Source organism: Ambystoma mexicanum, chromosome 6q (assembly GCF_040938575.1).
Source record: "Ambystoma mexicanum isolate Mex_15411 chromosome 6q, UKY_AmexF1_1, whole genome shotgun sequence".
In the NCBI taxonomy this organism is placed as follows: domain Eukaryota; kingdom Metazoa; phylum Chordata; class Amphibia; order Caudata; family Ambystomatidae; genus Ambystoma; species Ambystoma mexicanum.
The window spans coordinates 1,596,634,149-1,596,652,736 of record NC_090937.1 but is presented as its reverse complement, the minus strand read 5'-3'; the positions used below and the strand labels follow the sequence as shown (position 1 = coordinate 1,596,652,736).

The following is an 18,588-nucleotide window of genomic DNA, read 5'->3' as shown; positions in this document are numbered from 1 at the left end:
CAGCATTTTATTCTTGCTGCTGTTTGGCACTAATGCAACTTGGCATTTCTATAGTGAAATGGCACCTCTGAATCTATGCACCCATTCTTTAATAGGCATCGTTCTATGCTTGGCCAGGAAAGATAACACTCTGGAAAACCTCCACCAGTGGGTTTTTGACTCCCTCTATGCAAGACTGTGCGGCTGGGACTGTGGGGTTCACCTCTAGGATGTGAGAGAAACATTGCAAAGAACAGGTGGATTCCAGAGAGCCAGTCCAATGCTTAAAATGAACCCATACACCTTCTCAATGTGTAACTCTCCAAATGCCAAGAATCAATGATAGGAATTGTATTAGAATGATATACTACAGAAATGAAAAAAGAGATTAGATCATAGCTGATTTTAGCAGCAGTAGTAATATATTTAGCTTTAAAGGTAGGTACAGCGAGTCCCATTCAGTTCTCCTTCTTTCTCATCTCTGTATTCCCAAGAGGGTGGTTCCTAAATGGCGCTCAGTTATGCCTCACCCGGATCCACATAGAGCTCAGCACAATCATGTGTGGCTACTCTACTCTACCAAAGACACATTCCATGAATTAAAATACAGATGCAGTAAAGGGGAATGATAGGAGATTGATAGGAGGCAAAAGCAGGCACATTCATTGTTTTTCACCTATGCTTCAATTATCTATTTAAGCAAATCATTCAGCGCATTCGAATAGTTTTATCTGCTGTTTTCTGTTCAGATTTGAACACAGAAAATCCGAAGGCCTAGGAGAAAACAGTGAATGTGTTACTGTGGATTACAATCCTCTTGTACGACCCGTACGTTATAATAGGAAACCCCTTTCCAAATTCCAGAAATGGTGGTTTGATAGCCAAATACGGTAATGATCTTGGCACAATATGGCACATCCATTAGAGCTTTCTTGACAACACAGCTTCTCATGACACATTTGCCTGGGGGAATCTCGAATTCCTGCGACATCGACACTTTTGTCTGCAAAGAGAAAAAGACTTCAGTTAACTCGAAAGGGAAATCAAAAGTCACGTAAACTGCTTGTTTAAAAATCACATGAGGATACAGAAACAGTATTTCAAATAGTCTATAAGATAGTTAGAAGACATCAGTTTTTATAGCATACATATTATGTCCTCAAACTAAAAGAGATATCCCTGCAAATGAGAAAGGATGAAAATGTAGACGGAACTGATGAAGCTAGTCATTCTCCAGCATGGGGTTTGGCATGGACACACATGCTCATGAATATTCAGGCTGGGAATCTTCAGTAAAAGAAAAAAGGTTTTTCACCTTCACTCTAAAACTGTGTTTCTCCTCTAAACCAATCACTGTCTTCAGGGTCATACGGCCCCATCCAATGATAGTCCTCTTCCTGGACCCCGCCTCTAGCAGTCATCTTCAGATTTTTACTGCACGCTTCAGTGTTGGGAGTCCTCGAGTTGCTCTCCAAGCTATTTGTAGGTTTTTTCCAAGTTCTTTCGCAGAAAGTTTCGATTTTGGTTTCCACCAGAGCTCTTGTGCTCTTTCCTCATCGGCCGGCAACGGGCACCCGTTGTCAGTGAAGTTTTGCACCCCTCAAGGGCAAAGATTCCTCGAAGTTTCTGGAAGGCCTTTTTGGGACTACTTTGCGCCGCCTGACTATGACGGAGGAGAAAAAACGAAGGGAAGGGCCCTCCTCAGGCCCTCCATCAAATGTGGGCTACAGAACGTCTTCATGGAGGGCAAACATCTATAATGTCTTTACTGCCTGCACCTGGACCCAAAGGAATTGGAGTGCAAGATATGCCTGGGCTTCTCGAAGAAGACAACGAAATACAGGCATGGCAGGCTGGAGTCATGGCTCATTTGGAGCAAGGCACCTGCCCCATGCTCTGAGCAGGGTCATGCCCCACCCAGCATCGGCCGGTTCGAAGATCGGTCTCCCTCTGGGAAGAGATCCAAGTCCTTTGATGTCACCCCATCGACAGGGATCCAAGATAAGCCTAAGAACCGCAAGTCCGATTCCACCGGGTTCACTGCAGATGGGGGTCTCCGCTTGGATAGGCCGGGATCGCTATCATCTTCCGCCTCCGTAGCCAGCCTGCCATAAAGCTCCTCCTCAAAGAGAAAGTCATCCACCCCGGCCAAGTTATGCGAGAAATCAGATAAGCCGAGGCCAGAAGAAGAGAAGAAAGCCGTGCAGTCCAAGCAGGATCAACCGGCACAGCCAAAATCCTTGTCGAACACTCCATCGACACCGGCTGTCAGGAGCACAGTGGCGGTAGGTGCTGATCCAATGAGGGTGGCTCTTACAGCCCACAGGGTATCCCTGCCTCCAAGGGACGACACAGCCGCCGAGGCAACAGCAAAGGCTGAAGGCATCCCTGGGGGGGAAAGGCACCGACCCAGGTCATGGGTCAACACCCTGAGGGAGGAAAAAGGGGGGGCGTGGAGGTCCCAAAACAGCCCTCCAAGGTTAGCATTCAACCAATGGACATCTCATCCATGAATGATGACCAAGTGTCTGTCCATACGGTCCACGAGAGCGACGACAGCGGCACATGCCTAGCAATCTATTTTTCCCTTCTCAACCAAGAGACATATCCATGACATCCTGTCGACTCTCCACACCCTGGTGATGGAGATCCAGCAGAGGGTGCCCCCAGCACTGACACCTGTATGCCGCAGGCCTCTGACCAGCCTCCGCGTAAGAAGGGAAAGCATCATCCGACGCATCCACGTCAGCCTCCTCCACCACGTCGAGCCCCGACTCCACCAGCGTGTACAGAGACACACACGGACACTGGTACAGACAAGGCTACGGGAACCGATGAAGATGAGGACTTCGACCCGGTGGACCATGAATTACCGCACCTGGATGCCCCTCATAGAGTCTCTCCACCGGGCGAGGTTTGATCATTCCACTCGATGATCTCCAGGCCCTCCAAGCTGTTCCAGCTGGTGCCTGAGGGGACCACGGAGGAGGGCATCTTGTATCAGTGGCAAGAGTCCAAGAGGAAGACGATCATGGCAGTTCCCTTTCTGGGGGGCATTTGGAAGGAAGGCCCCGCCCTAACAAAGAACCCATGCATGGCTCCAACGAAGCGAGAAAGTTTGGAGAAGAAATATAGGTGCTTGAGGTCACAACCGTCGCCAGACTCGGTAGTGTTGGCTGCGGCAAGTAAATGTTCGGCTAACCCGGCTTCAACATCATAAGTTCCCCATGACAGCGAGGGGAAGAAGATGGACGCCATGGGGGAAATTGTGATTTGCATGGCGGCATTCACAATCAAGTCGGCCAATGCTCTGGCTATCTTGGCCTGATATGACCAGGAGCTTTGGTACAAACTGGGTCCGATCCTGGTGTTCCTCCCCAATGACAAGAAGATGGAAGCTCTCGCCCTCTTTCAGGAAGGAGAGGTGGCGTCGGACCATGCCATTACGGTGGTAGTGGAAATTGCCAACACGGGTTTTCGGGAGATTGGAAACAGAGTCTGCCTTTGTCGGCAGGATTGTTGAAGACCGAAAACTTTCATCAGGACGTTCAGGCGAAGGTGCTGGACATGCCCTTCGACAGAGAAAATCTGTTCAGGAAGGCGGTCAACAAATCCCTTCAGGCCATTAAGACAGATACAGAGATGGCACGTTCCCTTGGCACCCTTCAAGAGCATCGCTCGTCTTCTTTTCTCTCTTCCAAGAGTGAATCGGGCAGATCGCCCAAGGGATTCTGCAGGTCATACAGACAACCTCCCCGATCCGCCACTCAGGAAGCCTACAGAGGTTGTTCCCAGGCCTACGGTTGCGGAGGGCAGCATCGTCATCGCTGCAGGGATGGGCACCAACACCCAAACAAGCCTGAACCGGCCAAGACGTCAGGCCTCTACTCGTGCTCACTGGTGAGAGGCTGGCTGGCGAGGTTCGTCAGCGAGTGGAGGAAGATCACCACCAACAGATGGGTGCTGGACGCTCTCTCCCAGGGACACACCTTGGATTTCAAACATAGGTGCCCACATATTCCACCGGTTTCTCGTCAGGAGCTCTACATCCCTCAGCTCCTGGAAGAAGTGCAAGCCATGTTACGGAAAGGGGCGATAGAGCTCGTTCCCCAATGACTCCGGGGCTCCAGAGTCTATTCCAGATACTTTCTGGTAAGAAAGAAGACAGGGGGTACCTTAAATCCCAAAAATTCAGGATTGTCACATTGCAGCACGTGCTCGGCCAACTGGAGGAAGGGATTTTTTGACATCGTTGGGCCTGGAGGACTCGTATTTCCATGCCCCCATCCGCGGGAAACATCAAAAGTTACTACGGTTCATGGTGCAAGGCCAGCATTACCAATTCCTGGACCTGCCCTTTGGCTTGAAATCGGACCGAAGGATGTTTACAAAATGCCTCGCCCATCTGCATCTGCAGGGCATACACGTATACCCATAACTGGACGATTGGCTGGTGTGCCCGCTCACAAGATCGGGCTCACGAGATCTGGCTGACGAGCACACGAAGGAGACCGTCCGACTTCTGACAGAGCTGGGATTCTCCATAAACTATCCGAAGTCCTACTTGTCGTTATGGCAGAACGCGCTGTTCCCCTGCGCCAGAATCAACACAGTGTCGTCCTAGCAGCCATTCACGAGAAGGTGCAAGGACTGTCATAGCAACGATGGCCACGGAGCGGCCCAGCAAATCATTGCTCGGCATGATACTTTCCTGCATCTACCTCGTCCGTCTATGCAGGTTACGGATGCGAGTTATTGGGTGCACATTGGATACAGGTGTCCAGGAGTTTTGCGGACTAGATCCTTCTGAACCAGGAGTTCCGGCAGGTGTTAAAGCGGTGGAGGGTACGGTCCCACCTTGCCCAGGGGATGAGATTTCAAACCCCGCCATACCAGGAGACTGTCCCCACGGACATCTCGCTGGAAGGTTGGTGGGGCTCACACCGGATGTTTACACGCCAGAGGTATGTGGCATCCAGAGGAGAAGGATCTGCAAATCAACATCCTGGAGATAAGGGCAGTATTCTGGGCCCGCAAGTCTTCCCTACTATCTCTAAAGTGCAAAGTGGTGAGGATCTTTACGGACAACACCACCACCTTGTTCTACATGAGGAAGCAAGGGGACACTCGATCCCCGGTTCTGTCCAAGGAAGCTCAGGACTTGTGGCATTGAGCCATTGGACAGGGGATGTTCCTCTTCCCTCTCCACCTGTCAGGCATTGAGAACACCATTGCAGACTCCATCAGGAGGGTACTGTTCTCCTGCCACGAGTACGAGCTTTGTCAGGTTCAGATGGACCGCCTGTTCGTCAAGTTGGGCAGAGCCCCGATCGATCATTTTGCCATGGCAGCAAACTTCAAATTTGCCAGCAGATTGCACCAACTGAGGAGCTTGGGGGACGCGTTCTCCTTCCCATGGGAAGGTCTTTTTCTGTACGCTTTTCCCCCTGTTTCCTCTCCTGCTACAACTCACTCAGACAGTGTTGATGGAAGATGATACTCATTGCCCTGTTGTTGCAAGGCAGATTTGGTATCCAGACCTACTCAGCGTCGCCTCCATTCAAGTTGCCGACAATTCCAGATCTGCTCACCATAGAGGGTGGTGCAATCCTTCATCAGGACCCAGCATCGCTGAGCCTGCGGGCATGGCTCTGCAGCCTTAGAGTTTGGAGGTTACAAGTTGTTAGTGGACTGCAGGGAAGTCCTCGCCAAAGCCAGGGCATCTTCGACTCTAAAGTGTTACTGCCTAAGTGAAAGCATTTTGCTACATGGGTCACAGAGGATTAGCCCCTGAGGGTCACGGCACCACACATTCTTCCATACTTGCTGTCCTTGGCAAAAGCTGGATTGGCTGACGTATCCATAAAGGTATACCTGCCAACCATCTCACGATATCCCAGATCCCTCGGGAAGATCCTTGCTGTGGTCCCACAGACTCATCTTGGAGTACCTTAAGGGGATTTTTCGATCTTTCCCGCTGGTGAAGGCTCCTGCCCCGGCATTGGAACTCAAACTGGTCCTGATGAGGCTCATGGGGGCACCTTTTGAACCTATGCATCAAGCCCCACTCATGTTTCTCTCATGGAAAACGTCTTTCCTTGTGGTGATCATCTCTGCCAGACGTGTGGGTGAGATCCAGGCTCTATCTTGCAAGCAGCCATATCTGACTTTCCACGAATCAAAGGTGGTACTGCGTACACACCCCTCTTTCATGCCGAGGGTTCCGTCAGAATTCTACCTTAACGAGCCCTTGGTGTTGCCGGTTTTCTTCCGGAAACCTTCGGCGCCGGCAGAGCGGGCCTTGCATTCGCTGGACGTTGCTCGTGCCTTGAAGTTCTACGTAATACGCACAAATATATTTTGGAAGACTTATCAATTGTTTGTGAACGTTGGTCCTGTGAACCATAGGAAGGCCTTGTCCAAGGCTTCCATTTCAAGGTGGCTCTCTGGCTGCATCATGCACTACCGGGCCGTCCGAAAGCCCATTCAACCAGAGTGATCGCTGCGATGACGGCTTTGCTTTCTGGTGTGCCCCTGCTTGACATCTGCTGGGCTGCCACATGGAGGTCCACGCATACCTTCATGAAGTTCTACTACGCTGACAGGAATTCCAGGGAGGAGTCCAGAGTTGGCCAGCCAGTGCTATGCAACCTATTCGCTTGAAGTGAGTCTGTTCCAGGGGTAAGTGTTCATTACTTCTGTTGAGCCTTGCCACCTCCCGTGGTTGTGTAATGTGTACTGCTGTGTATTTGTTATTCATGAGCATTTGAATCCATGCCTGTTCTCCAGCTTGGGTTTGGCATGGATTCACATCCGAACCCTCCCTCGTGCCCCTATGCGGCTGTTGGTCATACTGCCACTTTACGTGCTTACCAAATCTGAAAATGGCTGCAGAGGTGGGCCTTAGGGTGAGGACTATCATTGGATGGGGGCACTATGACCCAGAGGACAGTGATTGGTTTAGAGGAGAAATACAGTTTTAGAGTGAAAGTGAAACTGTTTTTTCTTTTACCAAGGATTCCCAGCCTGACGACGGGGAATATTCATGAGCATGTGAATCCATGCCAGACCTATGCTGGAAAATAATAGTTACAGGTAAGTAACTTAAACATTGCCCCCGTGTAAATAAACATATCAAACCAACCAACACCATGTAAACAACCTGCTAACCTCTTACAAAATACCATTTAGATAATCAGAAAATACCATTTAGATATTTAGAAATGTGATCAATCCCCAAATGCACTTGACTGTTGTACTGCACTCATCAGAAGACTACTGCTGCGTATTGTGATTATATCCCATACATCAGCGACAAAGCTACACTGTATATTTCACAGAGACCCTGCAGGGAACCATCCTTTCTTGAGACCAGCCTGCAATGATGTACAAATAGTTGTCTGCAAGACTCACCATTTTGGGGTTTAATGCTATTATTGTGTTTTACAACCGGGAAGATGTTCTTGCACCGGTACTGTCTAACAACTTAATCTTTGCCTAAAGAGTGCACAACAACTGAATGCAATCCTCCTCATCCTCAATAACACACAAGACACACAAGACACCCACATGCCAGGGCCCTGGGTTTCCACATTGACAGTCACCTCTCCTGGGTGGCTGTCAATGTGGAAACCCAAGATGCAGAAACAGACATTCTCGACCTACGCCCTCAGGCTGTGGAGCCTCATACTCAAACATTGGACTCATGCTCAACCTTGTGCAATTCAAAAAAGAGGAGTGACCTGAATCCGTCCGGATGTCTCTTACTTAAACAACCAGTCTCCATGATCATGCCCTAGACTGAACTGTTCAGGGTGAATCCTGCCCCCATTGCCCACTTCACCTCACAAGAGTAGACATTGAGTTGCTGCTCAAAGTATGCTGGCACTGTGCATGTATGTTGTCAGAAAAAGCAAAAGCACAAATCTCGTAAATTGTCGAGGCATCTGGCTGGTTTAAATTTCCTTAACATTCTTAAGGCTTGAGGACCTGAGGTTCAAGTGAGATCTGCGTCACATCTGCACAAGGTAGACGCCTCAACGTACAGTTCACTCCCAGACAGGTAGTTGGCAGGGAAGCAGATTAATTTAGTTTAGCTTGGATAAGTGTAGGAAAGGGAACATGCTTACAATAGAGGGCAAACAGAATTACAATGGTGCATTACACATTACACAATGTTTTTGTGCACAGTAGAGGACACATTCCACACATTGATGGGTGACCTTTCGGGAGTGCAGGAAAGGAGGCATACATCGTTTTATGCTTGTTTTTGTTTGCAGATCAAAGAAGAAACAATGTTACAGATATTGACATGGTGAGATGGGCACATTTATTTGTGTGCTGGAGAGGAGAAAATAAATCGCACACATATATTTATGGGCGCAGAAGAGGAGAAATTACCACCTTGATGTGCGACTTATTTTTTACGCAGTTGAGGAGAAAGCAAATCACACACTTTGTCAGGTGTTTGTTGTGGGGTGTAGGAGAGGAATGATCATCACACGCAGGAGAGGGGAAACCAAATCACACACAGTGACACTTGATTGTTTCATAGTGTAGAAAAGAACAAATCATCACATTCACAATCATCGATCCATAATTCTCTGGGCGTGCAGAAAAAGAGCAAGCAAATCAAACAAGCTGACGTCTAATTTTCTTGGCGAACGAGAATGTAAACCAATCACACACATAGATGTGTGATTCTTGTGATGTAGGAGAGAAAAAAAAAACACAAAACAAACTTTGACACATACTTTATTTGCACAGAAGAGGAGAAAGCATCACACACATTGGCTCATGATTTGTTTTTCGCTTAGAAAAGGAGAAAGCGCACTCACTGATCCAGGATAGTTTTCTGGTGTAGAAGAGCAGAAATCAACACACGCACTGAAACAATTTATTTTTTGACCAGGAAAGGAGAAGCTCATCACACACATTGGCCCACAATTCCACACATTGAACTTGCATTGTGAGATGTGGCTTGTCATTGGCTAGGAGGTTCAGGGCCCCACGTTATATAGTGCACATCTGGTAGTGGAGGCGATAAGGCGTCAACGTGCTGATGAATTGCACAAACACAGTGTGATGATGCGTCTTAAGAACTTAGTGTATGGGCATTGTTGTTGTGTCATTCTCTCCATGGTATTGGTCTGTGCTTTGGTATCAAGGGTCTACATTTCAAAGTTGTGTGACAGACCCTTATGGGGATAGAATTCTTGTATCAATATGTGTGATTTGGTTTTTGCCCTCCTACTCCCCAAAACAATAATTTCAAATACCAATGTGTGTGATTGTGTTTCTTCTCTTCTTAACCCTAAAGCAATTCCTTCACAAAGGACAAGCAACCGCCAAATATTGCCAACTGCCCTCTTGCACCTATTGAACGTTGGGTGCAGTTTGGACATCTCATCACTGCAAATGGTCAATACGTGTTTGGGGACAAGACCTCTGCCATCAACAGCAGGAGGGGAGCAAGCACTCGTTTCATAGGGGACATTACCACCAGCATCTCATACCATTTACCTGGAACCTCCTATAATGCCAGTGGTGAGTCCCGTCATTACTCCAATATCACATTCCATGGCACAGAAGCTTCACCCTCCCTCTGTATGCGTCACCAGACTATCCCTGCGATAATTGAGTGAGCTTAGCATGACACGGTATGCGCAACAAGGCATGTTTGCGGAATGATCATTTTGCAGCATTGTTAACTGTGGGTTTATTACCAAAATCGTTGTTTTAAATGACATGCTTTTAACAGCTATTTAAACAGGGAATACTTCCTGGGAAATGCCCAGCTCCAAATACTTATCACGAAGGGCTGTACCAGGGATGAACAACCAGTTTCTTATTGCAGCGATGGCACTTGAACAACTACTGCCATGTTTTAGGCTTCGTCTCAAAGGGGTGATACTAATGCAATTTGTTAGGCTTTGCCATAGGGCATGCCTATTCCTGTAATTGTAAGGCTTTGCCACAGATTGTAACTACTCCTGCAATTTGTAAGACCTCCACACAGAGCAGAATTACTGCTTTCATGTTAGCTTCATTAAAGAGGCGAACGTCTCCAGCAATTTGTATGGTTTCATCAAAAACGAATACTTTTACTTTTACAGCAGTCTACACTACTGAGTGCAAGAAGGAACTCAATGTTGGTGGGTTATGCCAGAGCATAATTTAGGGCAGAACATCTCTCGCAGTATTTCAGACTTTGCCATAAAGCAGAATTACAGAAGACACAGCCATTCCTGTAATTGTAATGATTTGCCATAGATTGTAATTACTCCTGCAATTTGTGAAGTTTCCCTATTGGGCTGAACAACTACTTTAATTTTAAAGATTCATTACAGAGAGGGACCCCTCTTGCAATATTTTTCCAAATTCTGGTCCCTATTACAGCTATATTTGATCATCCTTGTCTACATAGTGGAAGAACTACTGCGATTTTCCAAGTTTAGCCAGAAGGAAAAACTTCTCTTGCAATATATCCGCCTTCACCCCAAATTACTGTTGTAACATGGGAGGCCAGTGGGTGAGGGGCACAGGGAGGGTATGAGGAGGATCCATTGGTCATCCATGGTTAGTCCCCATCATATGACATGGGATCCTCACATGCATGTATATATTATATTTATAAATCTCAAACATAGTTGAAAAGTAACAGAGCGCTAACCAAAGGGGTCGCATCCACAGGGTTACAAATATAGTAAGGCGATATTAACCGAGGCAGCGGGTTGACCCTGTTGGTAGCGACCCGCTGCTCAAGTTAAGGGCCTGAGCGAAGCCCGATATGGTTAATATCTCCAATAGCAACCCTGTAGTTCCCTTAAAAAAATGAAACATACCTTTGTTGTGCGGCTGAGCACCGTGCAGTGCTACTGTGAGCGTAGTCCGTCATCAACATGGAAAACAGACTTTTCTGACAGCAGCACTGTGCAGCTCCGAGCCGCGCAACAAAGGTTCTATGAAAAAAATAAAGACACCACTAGCACCCATGTAGGAATCTACACAGGTGCTAAGTGACGAAGGGTGAGCAGGGAAGGGAGAGAAAGGGGGCGCTGACTGCACAGGCTGCTGTTCGGAATGTGGGCTTGTACCATGCAGTACAGCCCGCCTTCTGAGCCTCCTGATTGGACTGTGCCCTCTCTCAGGGTGTTAATGAAGGGTTTAAGACAGCTGGGCTGGCTATGAGGGGCAGCAGAGGGGGAAACTCTAAAAGATGGGGAATAGGGGCAGCGTCTCTTTACAATCTTCGACACTATCCTATTAAGAGAGTCAGAGAATAGTGACTCTCTGTACACCCACAGGGAAAAGGACCAGGGCCTGAACCAGAAGACTTTCTGCCAGGAATCCATCAGTCACATCCCAAAAGCCCTATACTCGTAAAGTTGAGAACAGATACTCACAGAGTGACCACCAGATAGAGGACTGCCCAACAGTAAGCACATTGTCAGCCCCGAGTGCCACATCAAAACTGGAAGCCTAATTCAGGGATGAAGTTCACCAGCCATTTCCTACATCAGCAGCCTGAAGAGATACATCTGAGTTCCATTACCACAGAGCGAGGCGGTGGGGTAGGGACAAATTGTGGCTAGCAGAGAGAGAACCACCCATGGAGAGGGACGAGCCAATCCGAAGTGCCGAATATGGGCTGTAAGCCATCTAAAGAGGCAGAGCCTGACATCCCACTCCAGTTAACACAAGAAGCAGAGGAAGAGACTGGAGCTAAGCCTTATCAAGGGGACTGACGACGGTGAGGCCCAGGAAGGTTGGCAGGCCTGGAACCCCAAAGCTGGGAAAGAGGCCAAGAGATTGATGACACAAGCAGGCCAGATGTTCACCTGAGGCAGCAGAGATCGAGAGTGGTGGCCCAAAGAGGGCGAATATCAGGCGGGGCATGGAGATGATTTTGAGGGACCGCGAGAGAGTAGTATCAGGAATTAAAAGAGGGTGACTATCAGAAGGGAGGACAGAAATGATTTTGAGGGCAAAAGAACATCGGAACAGCAGCAGGAGGGGGCTAAAAGGAGGTTGGGAGAAGTGACTAGCAGGATTTTGAGAGAGGCAAACATTTAGAGGTGGGAGATGTTAATTGTCTGGAATTGGAAGAAAGGGAATGGGAGGAGACTGTGGAAAGAGACTGGAAAGACAGATGTACCCAAAAGTGTGAAAAGGAAGATGCCTAAAGCGATGGAAAATGAGGTTCTCAAAGAATAGAAGAACTGGGTGTAAGAAGATAATATAGCTCAGGAGCTGTGACCACCAGACACCAGGTGGACGTCGAAGGAGTAGGAGATAGAAGATAATTGCACAGGCAACTATAGGCACCAAATTGTTCTAGTTTATTGCTTGGCCTCTCGAAACACGATCTTACTCGCCGACAGGCTGTGCAAAACAATGCGGTATGCATCGTTGATGGTCTTCACAGGAAAGACCATGTCACTGTGGCCAAGAGATATCTACATTACAATAAAACTTGTATCAATTGGAGATTATAAATGAGCAGGTGGCGTGCGGCTTTCCTACAAGAATATTGGCCATATATTCAAATTGTTTACCGTTGCCACTACTTGGTCCTGTCGGTTTACCACAGGATTACAGGTGGCGGTACGGTGGTGAAATTCCCCATTTTTGGAGTAATTTTTTATTGCATGGTAAATCCGCCGATTTTTAGAGGTATAGTGGAGGGTCTACCTCCAGCAACAGGATGGAGGTGAAACTGCCACTTTCCTCTCGAAATCTGTGGAATTACAAGATGGTAATAGCGCCAGTGGTAAATCCGGCAACATTTATAAGTTGGCGGTGCAGGATAAGCAGTGGTAATTCCGTTACCGTAAAATAGTGGTGCTGGATAAGAGAATTACCGCCACATTTTTCCCACACTGTCAAACTTGCATTACGGCCCATTGATTTTAAAATAGGGAGTTAAATAATTATTTTTACAGTTAAACAAGACATTTGGACATTTTAGTGAGCCTTTAGATGGGTTTAAAGTGCGGTGTGACACATATTTGAAGGTATTTGTTTCGGACTAACAACCTCTGCACTCTTTTATAAGAATTTACATATAGGGCCTCATTATAACCTTTGTGGAATGGGTTAACGGGTGCCGCTAATGGTGGCGGACCCATTAAACCCATTCCGCAAGATTACGAGGTTCCCTTGCGGGACCCGTTCTGGACGTCTGGTTTTACCAGATGTCCATAGCGGGTCCTGCGAGGGAACCAGGGAGCTAACAACGGGCCGGTCGCAATCAACCCGTTGTTAGCTCCCGCACCCATTCCCATTGAATGGGAATAGGGAAGGACCGGGCCTGGGTTCCCTGTAGGAGGAATTACCGGGCCCTCCAAACTCGGGATGGCCTGGTAATTCCCCATTCAGGGAACCCGGACCCGGTTTTGGTGGCAGCCATGCCCTTGTTAAGGGCATGGCTACCGCCAAAGTCGTAATGAGGCCCATAGTCTAATCTGTATTAGTTAAAATGCCATTTCACGCACACAGTGGCTTACTGCATGTGCATGCATCACTGCATGTGCATGCACATGCACACAGTGGCTTACTGCATGTGCATGCACACGCACACAGTGGCTCACTGCATGTGCATGCACACGCACACAGTGGCTTACTGCATGTGCATGCACACGCACACAGTGGCTCACTGCATGTGCATGCACACACACACAGTGGCTTCCTGCATGTGCATGCACACGCACACAGTGGCTTACTGCATGTGCATGCACATTCAGCACTTGTCTTCTGTTTAAACTGAGAATTCTGCAGACCGCTGTGTAATTATGCCAAGTCAGAGTAGGCAAGAGCAACACCTGTTTGCATACACCTACAGCTGAATATGAACAGATGTCATATGCACATGTTTGTGGTCATTATTACAATGCAATAAATACTTTTAAACCAGTGTGTCTAAAACGGAAAAGCGACGTGTTATGAAATGCAGTAACGGTGTGATGAGAACCAACCTTAGTCCTATGGATTATCCATGGACTGATAGAAAATAAAAACAGAAACAAAATATATAGCACATATCAAATAAATAAAAGATATTTTGCTTTGTGATATTGAAAATATTGTTGACGCAAATCAGGCTTTGAATCATCTCGATCACCTTGGGAAAAGGCAAATATTTTCATACAGTATTTTGTTCAACCAATCAAGTAACATTTCAAATCATCTCAAAAAGTGTTATTAAACCTCACTTATTGGATTATGGTAGCAAAACGATGTACAGATTTCAAACCTTTAAAGCACATTCAAATTACAAACACAAGTGCACAAGCACATCTCATTACTTGTGCAAAAAAAAAATAGCGCTCCCTATTCTTAAGGGGCATCGGAACATCACAGATGCCAGTTCCCACCCCCTTTGCACACAGAATGGGGGTTTCTGCGCATTTCAGCGTGCATTCCAAATTCACAAATGGGAAGAACTTTGAAATGAGAAGAGATGAGGGACATTTCTCTGCACATGTTCCTAACAAGCAAACACAAAGCGTGGCAGGTTCATTTTTCGACCCTGTCATGCGTTTTTCTTTAAGTGTGAAGAGTAGTGGTTTATACCAAGTTGGTGATGGGATTCTGTCAAATATTAGTATTGGGAACAAGGTGGTTGGTCAGCGCCTCTTTTATGCTTCTGCACTGCGAACAAGAAATGTGCATGTCACTTTTGAGAATAAGGTGACCTACACATTTAGAAAACTAAGACACATGAAAAAAGTGCCTTCTCTGTGATTTTCTCATTTTAATTAGATTTTGAGTATATATATCAAACAGCAGCAAAGTTATGGTGGGTTAAAAAAGGGTTGAACAAAACCCTTGCATCTGAAATGTGAAATAAGAATAAGTCTGTGTGCAGCTTTGAGAACTGTTTATCTATCTGGGTTGATAAAGCTATGTATAGCATAGCACTGCCCTGTAAGACAAACTCAGTTTTTTGGACCAAAAGGCTTGCACTTAAGCTAATTTTATACTCACAATGCCTTGTTCATGTGGTTCTGAACTGGAAGTAAACTTTCAGTTCAGAGCCACAGTTACTGGGTGGTACTGTGGCATGTGTGACTCAAATTACTTATTCATATAATATATATATATATATAGGAGAGGGCAAGGGAGGAAGAAAGCAATTGAGGGATGTGGAGGTCCATGGAAAGAGGAGTAGGGAGGGAAGAGTTTGGGATTTTCAAGCGTTATCAGGGGAATACCGGGGGAATCCCGCGGGCATGGGTAGGTTAGTATATATATATATATATATACATATATATATATATATATATTATAGGTCGTCGACCGCCACCCTATAGTTAAGGTGAGTGACTTGATCTGTAGGAAAATGGAAAATTCTATTGCTAATAACTTCTGACTTGCAGGACTGATTTGGCTTATAATTTAAACAAACAGAGAGTTAGTCACGGGCCCCTTTAGACTGGACATTTCGGGAAAGTTTCGTTAAGAAGTTATTAAAAAAGCAAAAAAAACAATGTTTTCAGCCTACTGTCATTCATTTTCCCATCGAGAAAAAATCCAAATCTTGTCAAGCCAAAGCACAAAAACTCCTGGATGGAATCGGCCAAATGAGAAACAACTTAGGTATGAAGCGTTGACTCGATTTCCAGGACAGGTTTGGGGTAAATCTGTCCTGGAGTTTTAAAAATATTCAACCGGGAAGGGGGCGCCCCCTTCTCCCAAAATAAATTAGCAGTAAAGAGGCTGAGAAGCTTTTCAGAAATGAAAAAGCAGCAATTTTTTCCCAAAATTCTATTGCTGATAACTTTTGACTTGCTGGGTGGATTAGGATGGCATTTTCAAAACAAAACTTTTGTCAAGTGACATACACCACAGTTTTCAAACCATTCGTTTTCCCAAAAAGAAAAAGTGCAGCATTTGGAACAGCCGTAGCGGGGAAACCGCTGGGCAGATTCGGACCAGTTGGGCACAAAATGTTGATGTAATTTCCTTCACTGGTTTGGGGTAAATCCATCCAGTAGTTTTTAAAATATTCAACAGTGAAGGGGGTGCAACCTGCTCCTTAAAACCTTTATATTGGCTTTGGTGCTTTGCAGTAGACAGGCTGAGTGACGCTAGTAACTTTTGACTTGCTGGATAGATTTGGATACAATTTCCCAACCAGGAAGGTCATCAATGGCCCCCCAAGCTCGACATTTTGGGAACAATTAGTTAATAAATGAAAAAGCTTTTAAGAAAACATAAAAACGCAGTTTTTCAGCCTACTCCAATTCATTTTCCGATTGAGAAAAAGTGCTGTTTGTGAACAACCACAGCGTAAAACCCGCTTGGTAGATTTGGACCTAATAAAACCAATTTGAGCACAAAGCAGTGATGTAATTTCCCTAACTGGTTTGGAGTACATCCATCCAGTAGTTTCTGAAATATTCACCAGAGAACGGGGTGCCCACTGCTCCATAAAACCTTTACGTTGGTCTTGGTGCTTTGCAGCAGAGAGGCTGAGAGACTTTTCAGAAATGAAAGATCACCATTTTTATTTTGCTCGATGCCTGTGATTCCCGCTGTATTATCGGGTGAAGCCGCAAATGAAAGAAATCAAAACACTATTTGGAGGAGGAAAAAGGAGGCTATCAAACTTTGGTATGAACACCCCCACGACCTTACAGATTCATGGCTGAAGGCCATGGATACTGGGCCCAAAAGAAAGTTATTGGTACAACATGCACACTGGTCATGGCAGAAGGCCATGGCTTGCGTGCACTGATGAAACTAAGTTATGGTGAAACCCTTGAAATTCAGTGAAAAACGATTTGTTAAGAGAGTGCTAAGGTGATCAGATTTCATGCAGCAAAACCCCTGAAATTCAACACTCGCATTTCAATCAAGTCCACCTCGGAGAAGAAATGCATCACACAAACCAAACAGTGATAAGGGGTAATAGCTAGGAGAGGGCAAGGGAGGAAGAAAGCAATTGAGGTGTGTGGGGTTCCTTGGAAAGAGGAGGAGGGCACTTGGTGAGTGCCAGTTAGGATAGGGAAGAATTTTGGGGTTTCAAACGTTATTGGGGGAATAGCGTGGGAATCCCGTGGGCATGGGTAGGTTAACGCTGCAGTATTTGCAGTCTGTTGCCATTATTGGTGAAATACCCAGGGAATCCCTTGGGAATGGAGAGTGAGTGAAAATAAATAATTTTACACCTGCAGTTATCACATCTAGTAGGCAGGGGGTAGTTGGTCTCTGCCAAAGGTCATAGCTGTTGGGCCCCAAGCAACTTGTACGGTGGCCCTGGCCGGATACCATGTATAGTGGTCCCCAAAGAAACTGTAGCATAACAAAACCCTTGAAATTCAATGGGAAAACTTTAGTTAGAAGAAAGTTAAGGTGACCAGATTTAACGTGAAAAATACATAGCAACAAAACCATTGAAATTCAGTGAAGAAAACCTTGGTTAAAAGAGAGTGAAAGTGATCAGATTTAACACAACAAAACCGCTGAAATTCAGCAATCACTTTTCAATTAAGTCCACCTTAACTATGCACCCCCTGTGGACCACCATGATGACATCACAGATTACTTCACTGATGGCATTACTAATTGCATTATACACGACATCACTCATGGGGTCATTAATTACCTCATGCATGACATCACTGATGTCACTGGTTTGATTCATTACAATTTGAAATTTGACAACTGGTTTTTAACATAACATATACGTATTTATTTATTTATGTATTCGTATTTTTAAAGCGCACATCAGCCCAATGGCATTGTGGCGCTGTTACAGGATATACATTGCTGGTTACAGGGAATACAAGGAATACAAGAGATGCAAGGCTGTTACATGGTTACATGATACAGTTTCTTTACAGAATCAAGTTTTGAGGAAGCATATGTTTAACTTTACAGATTATTTGGGTGACATAGGGCCTGGACTGTGGGAGGTACAGTGCATTATCGGATAGTCCTAGTAAAGGTGTGGTGAGGGTTATATGAAAAGTGTGGTTTTGAGCGATTTGCGGAATGCGAATCGGTAGGGTTGTGCTCTGATTGCATTTGGGAGGGCATTCCAGAGTTTTGGTGCTATGTGAGGGAAGCCTATGCTGCCGGCATTGGCTCTTTTTATGAGTGGCACACAGAGTCGGTTAGCAAGGTGGCTTCTGGTGGGGTGGGCAGAGAAGTTTTTTTATATGGTTTCTGATAGGTAGGATGGGGCGGAGAGGTTGATGCATTTGTGCGTAAGGGTGAGAATTTTGAAGTTGATCCTTTCCTTAATAGGTAGCCAGTGGGCAGTGCGTCTGATCTGGGATATGTGGTCCCTTTTTGGAATGTGTAGGGCTGCGCAAAGTGAGTTGTTTTGTATTATTTGGAGCCTGCTGATGTTTATTTGTCGACGTGCCTGCCAGGAGGGCATTGTAGTAGAGTCTGGCTTCTAGTGTGGCTCTGGCTATGGATAGGCAGTGGTAAGAAAGTTTTTATGGCAGTTATAAGTTTGGTGGTGTGAGCGGAGGCGGAAGAGATGACGCTGACTTGTCATGTCAATGAGAGTGGAGAGTCTAAGTACACACCAAGGGTCTTTACCAATGATGAGACTGTTATGGTAGTATGGTCAATGGTGAATTGAGAGGATTT

The 18,588-nt window shown here is 46.1% G+C and overlaps 1 protein-coding gene across 1 annotated transcript in view; it reads right to left on the bottom strand.

The window, feature by feature from the left end:
* Positions 1 to 379: 379 nt before the first annotated feature.
* Positions 380 to 18,588, bottom strand: part of LOC138516878 (uncharacterized) — a 245,937-nt gene continuing 227,728 nt past the window's right edge. The window contains exon 4 of the mRNA XM_069632327.1: positions 380 to 982. Coding sequence (XP_069488428.1) covers positions 776 to 982 — 207 coding nt within the window. The 3' untranslated portion in view covers positions 380 to 775. The remainder of the gene's footprint in view (positions 983 to 18,588) is intronic.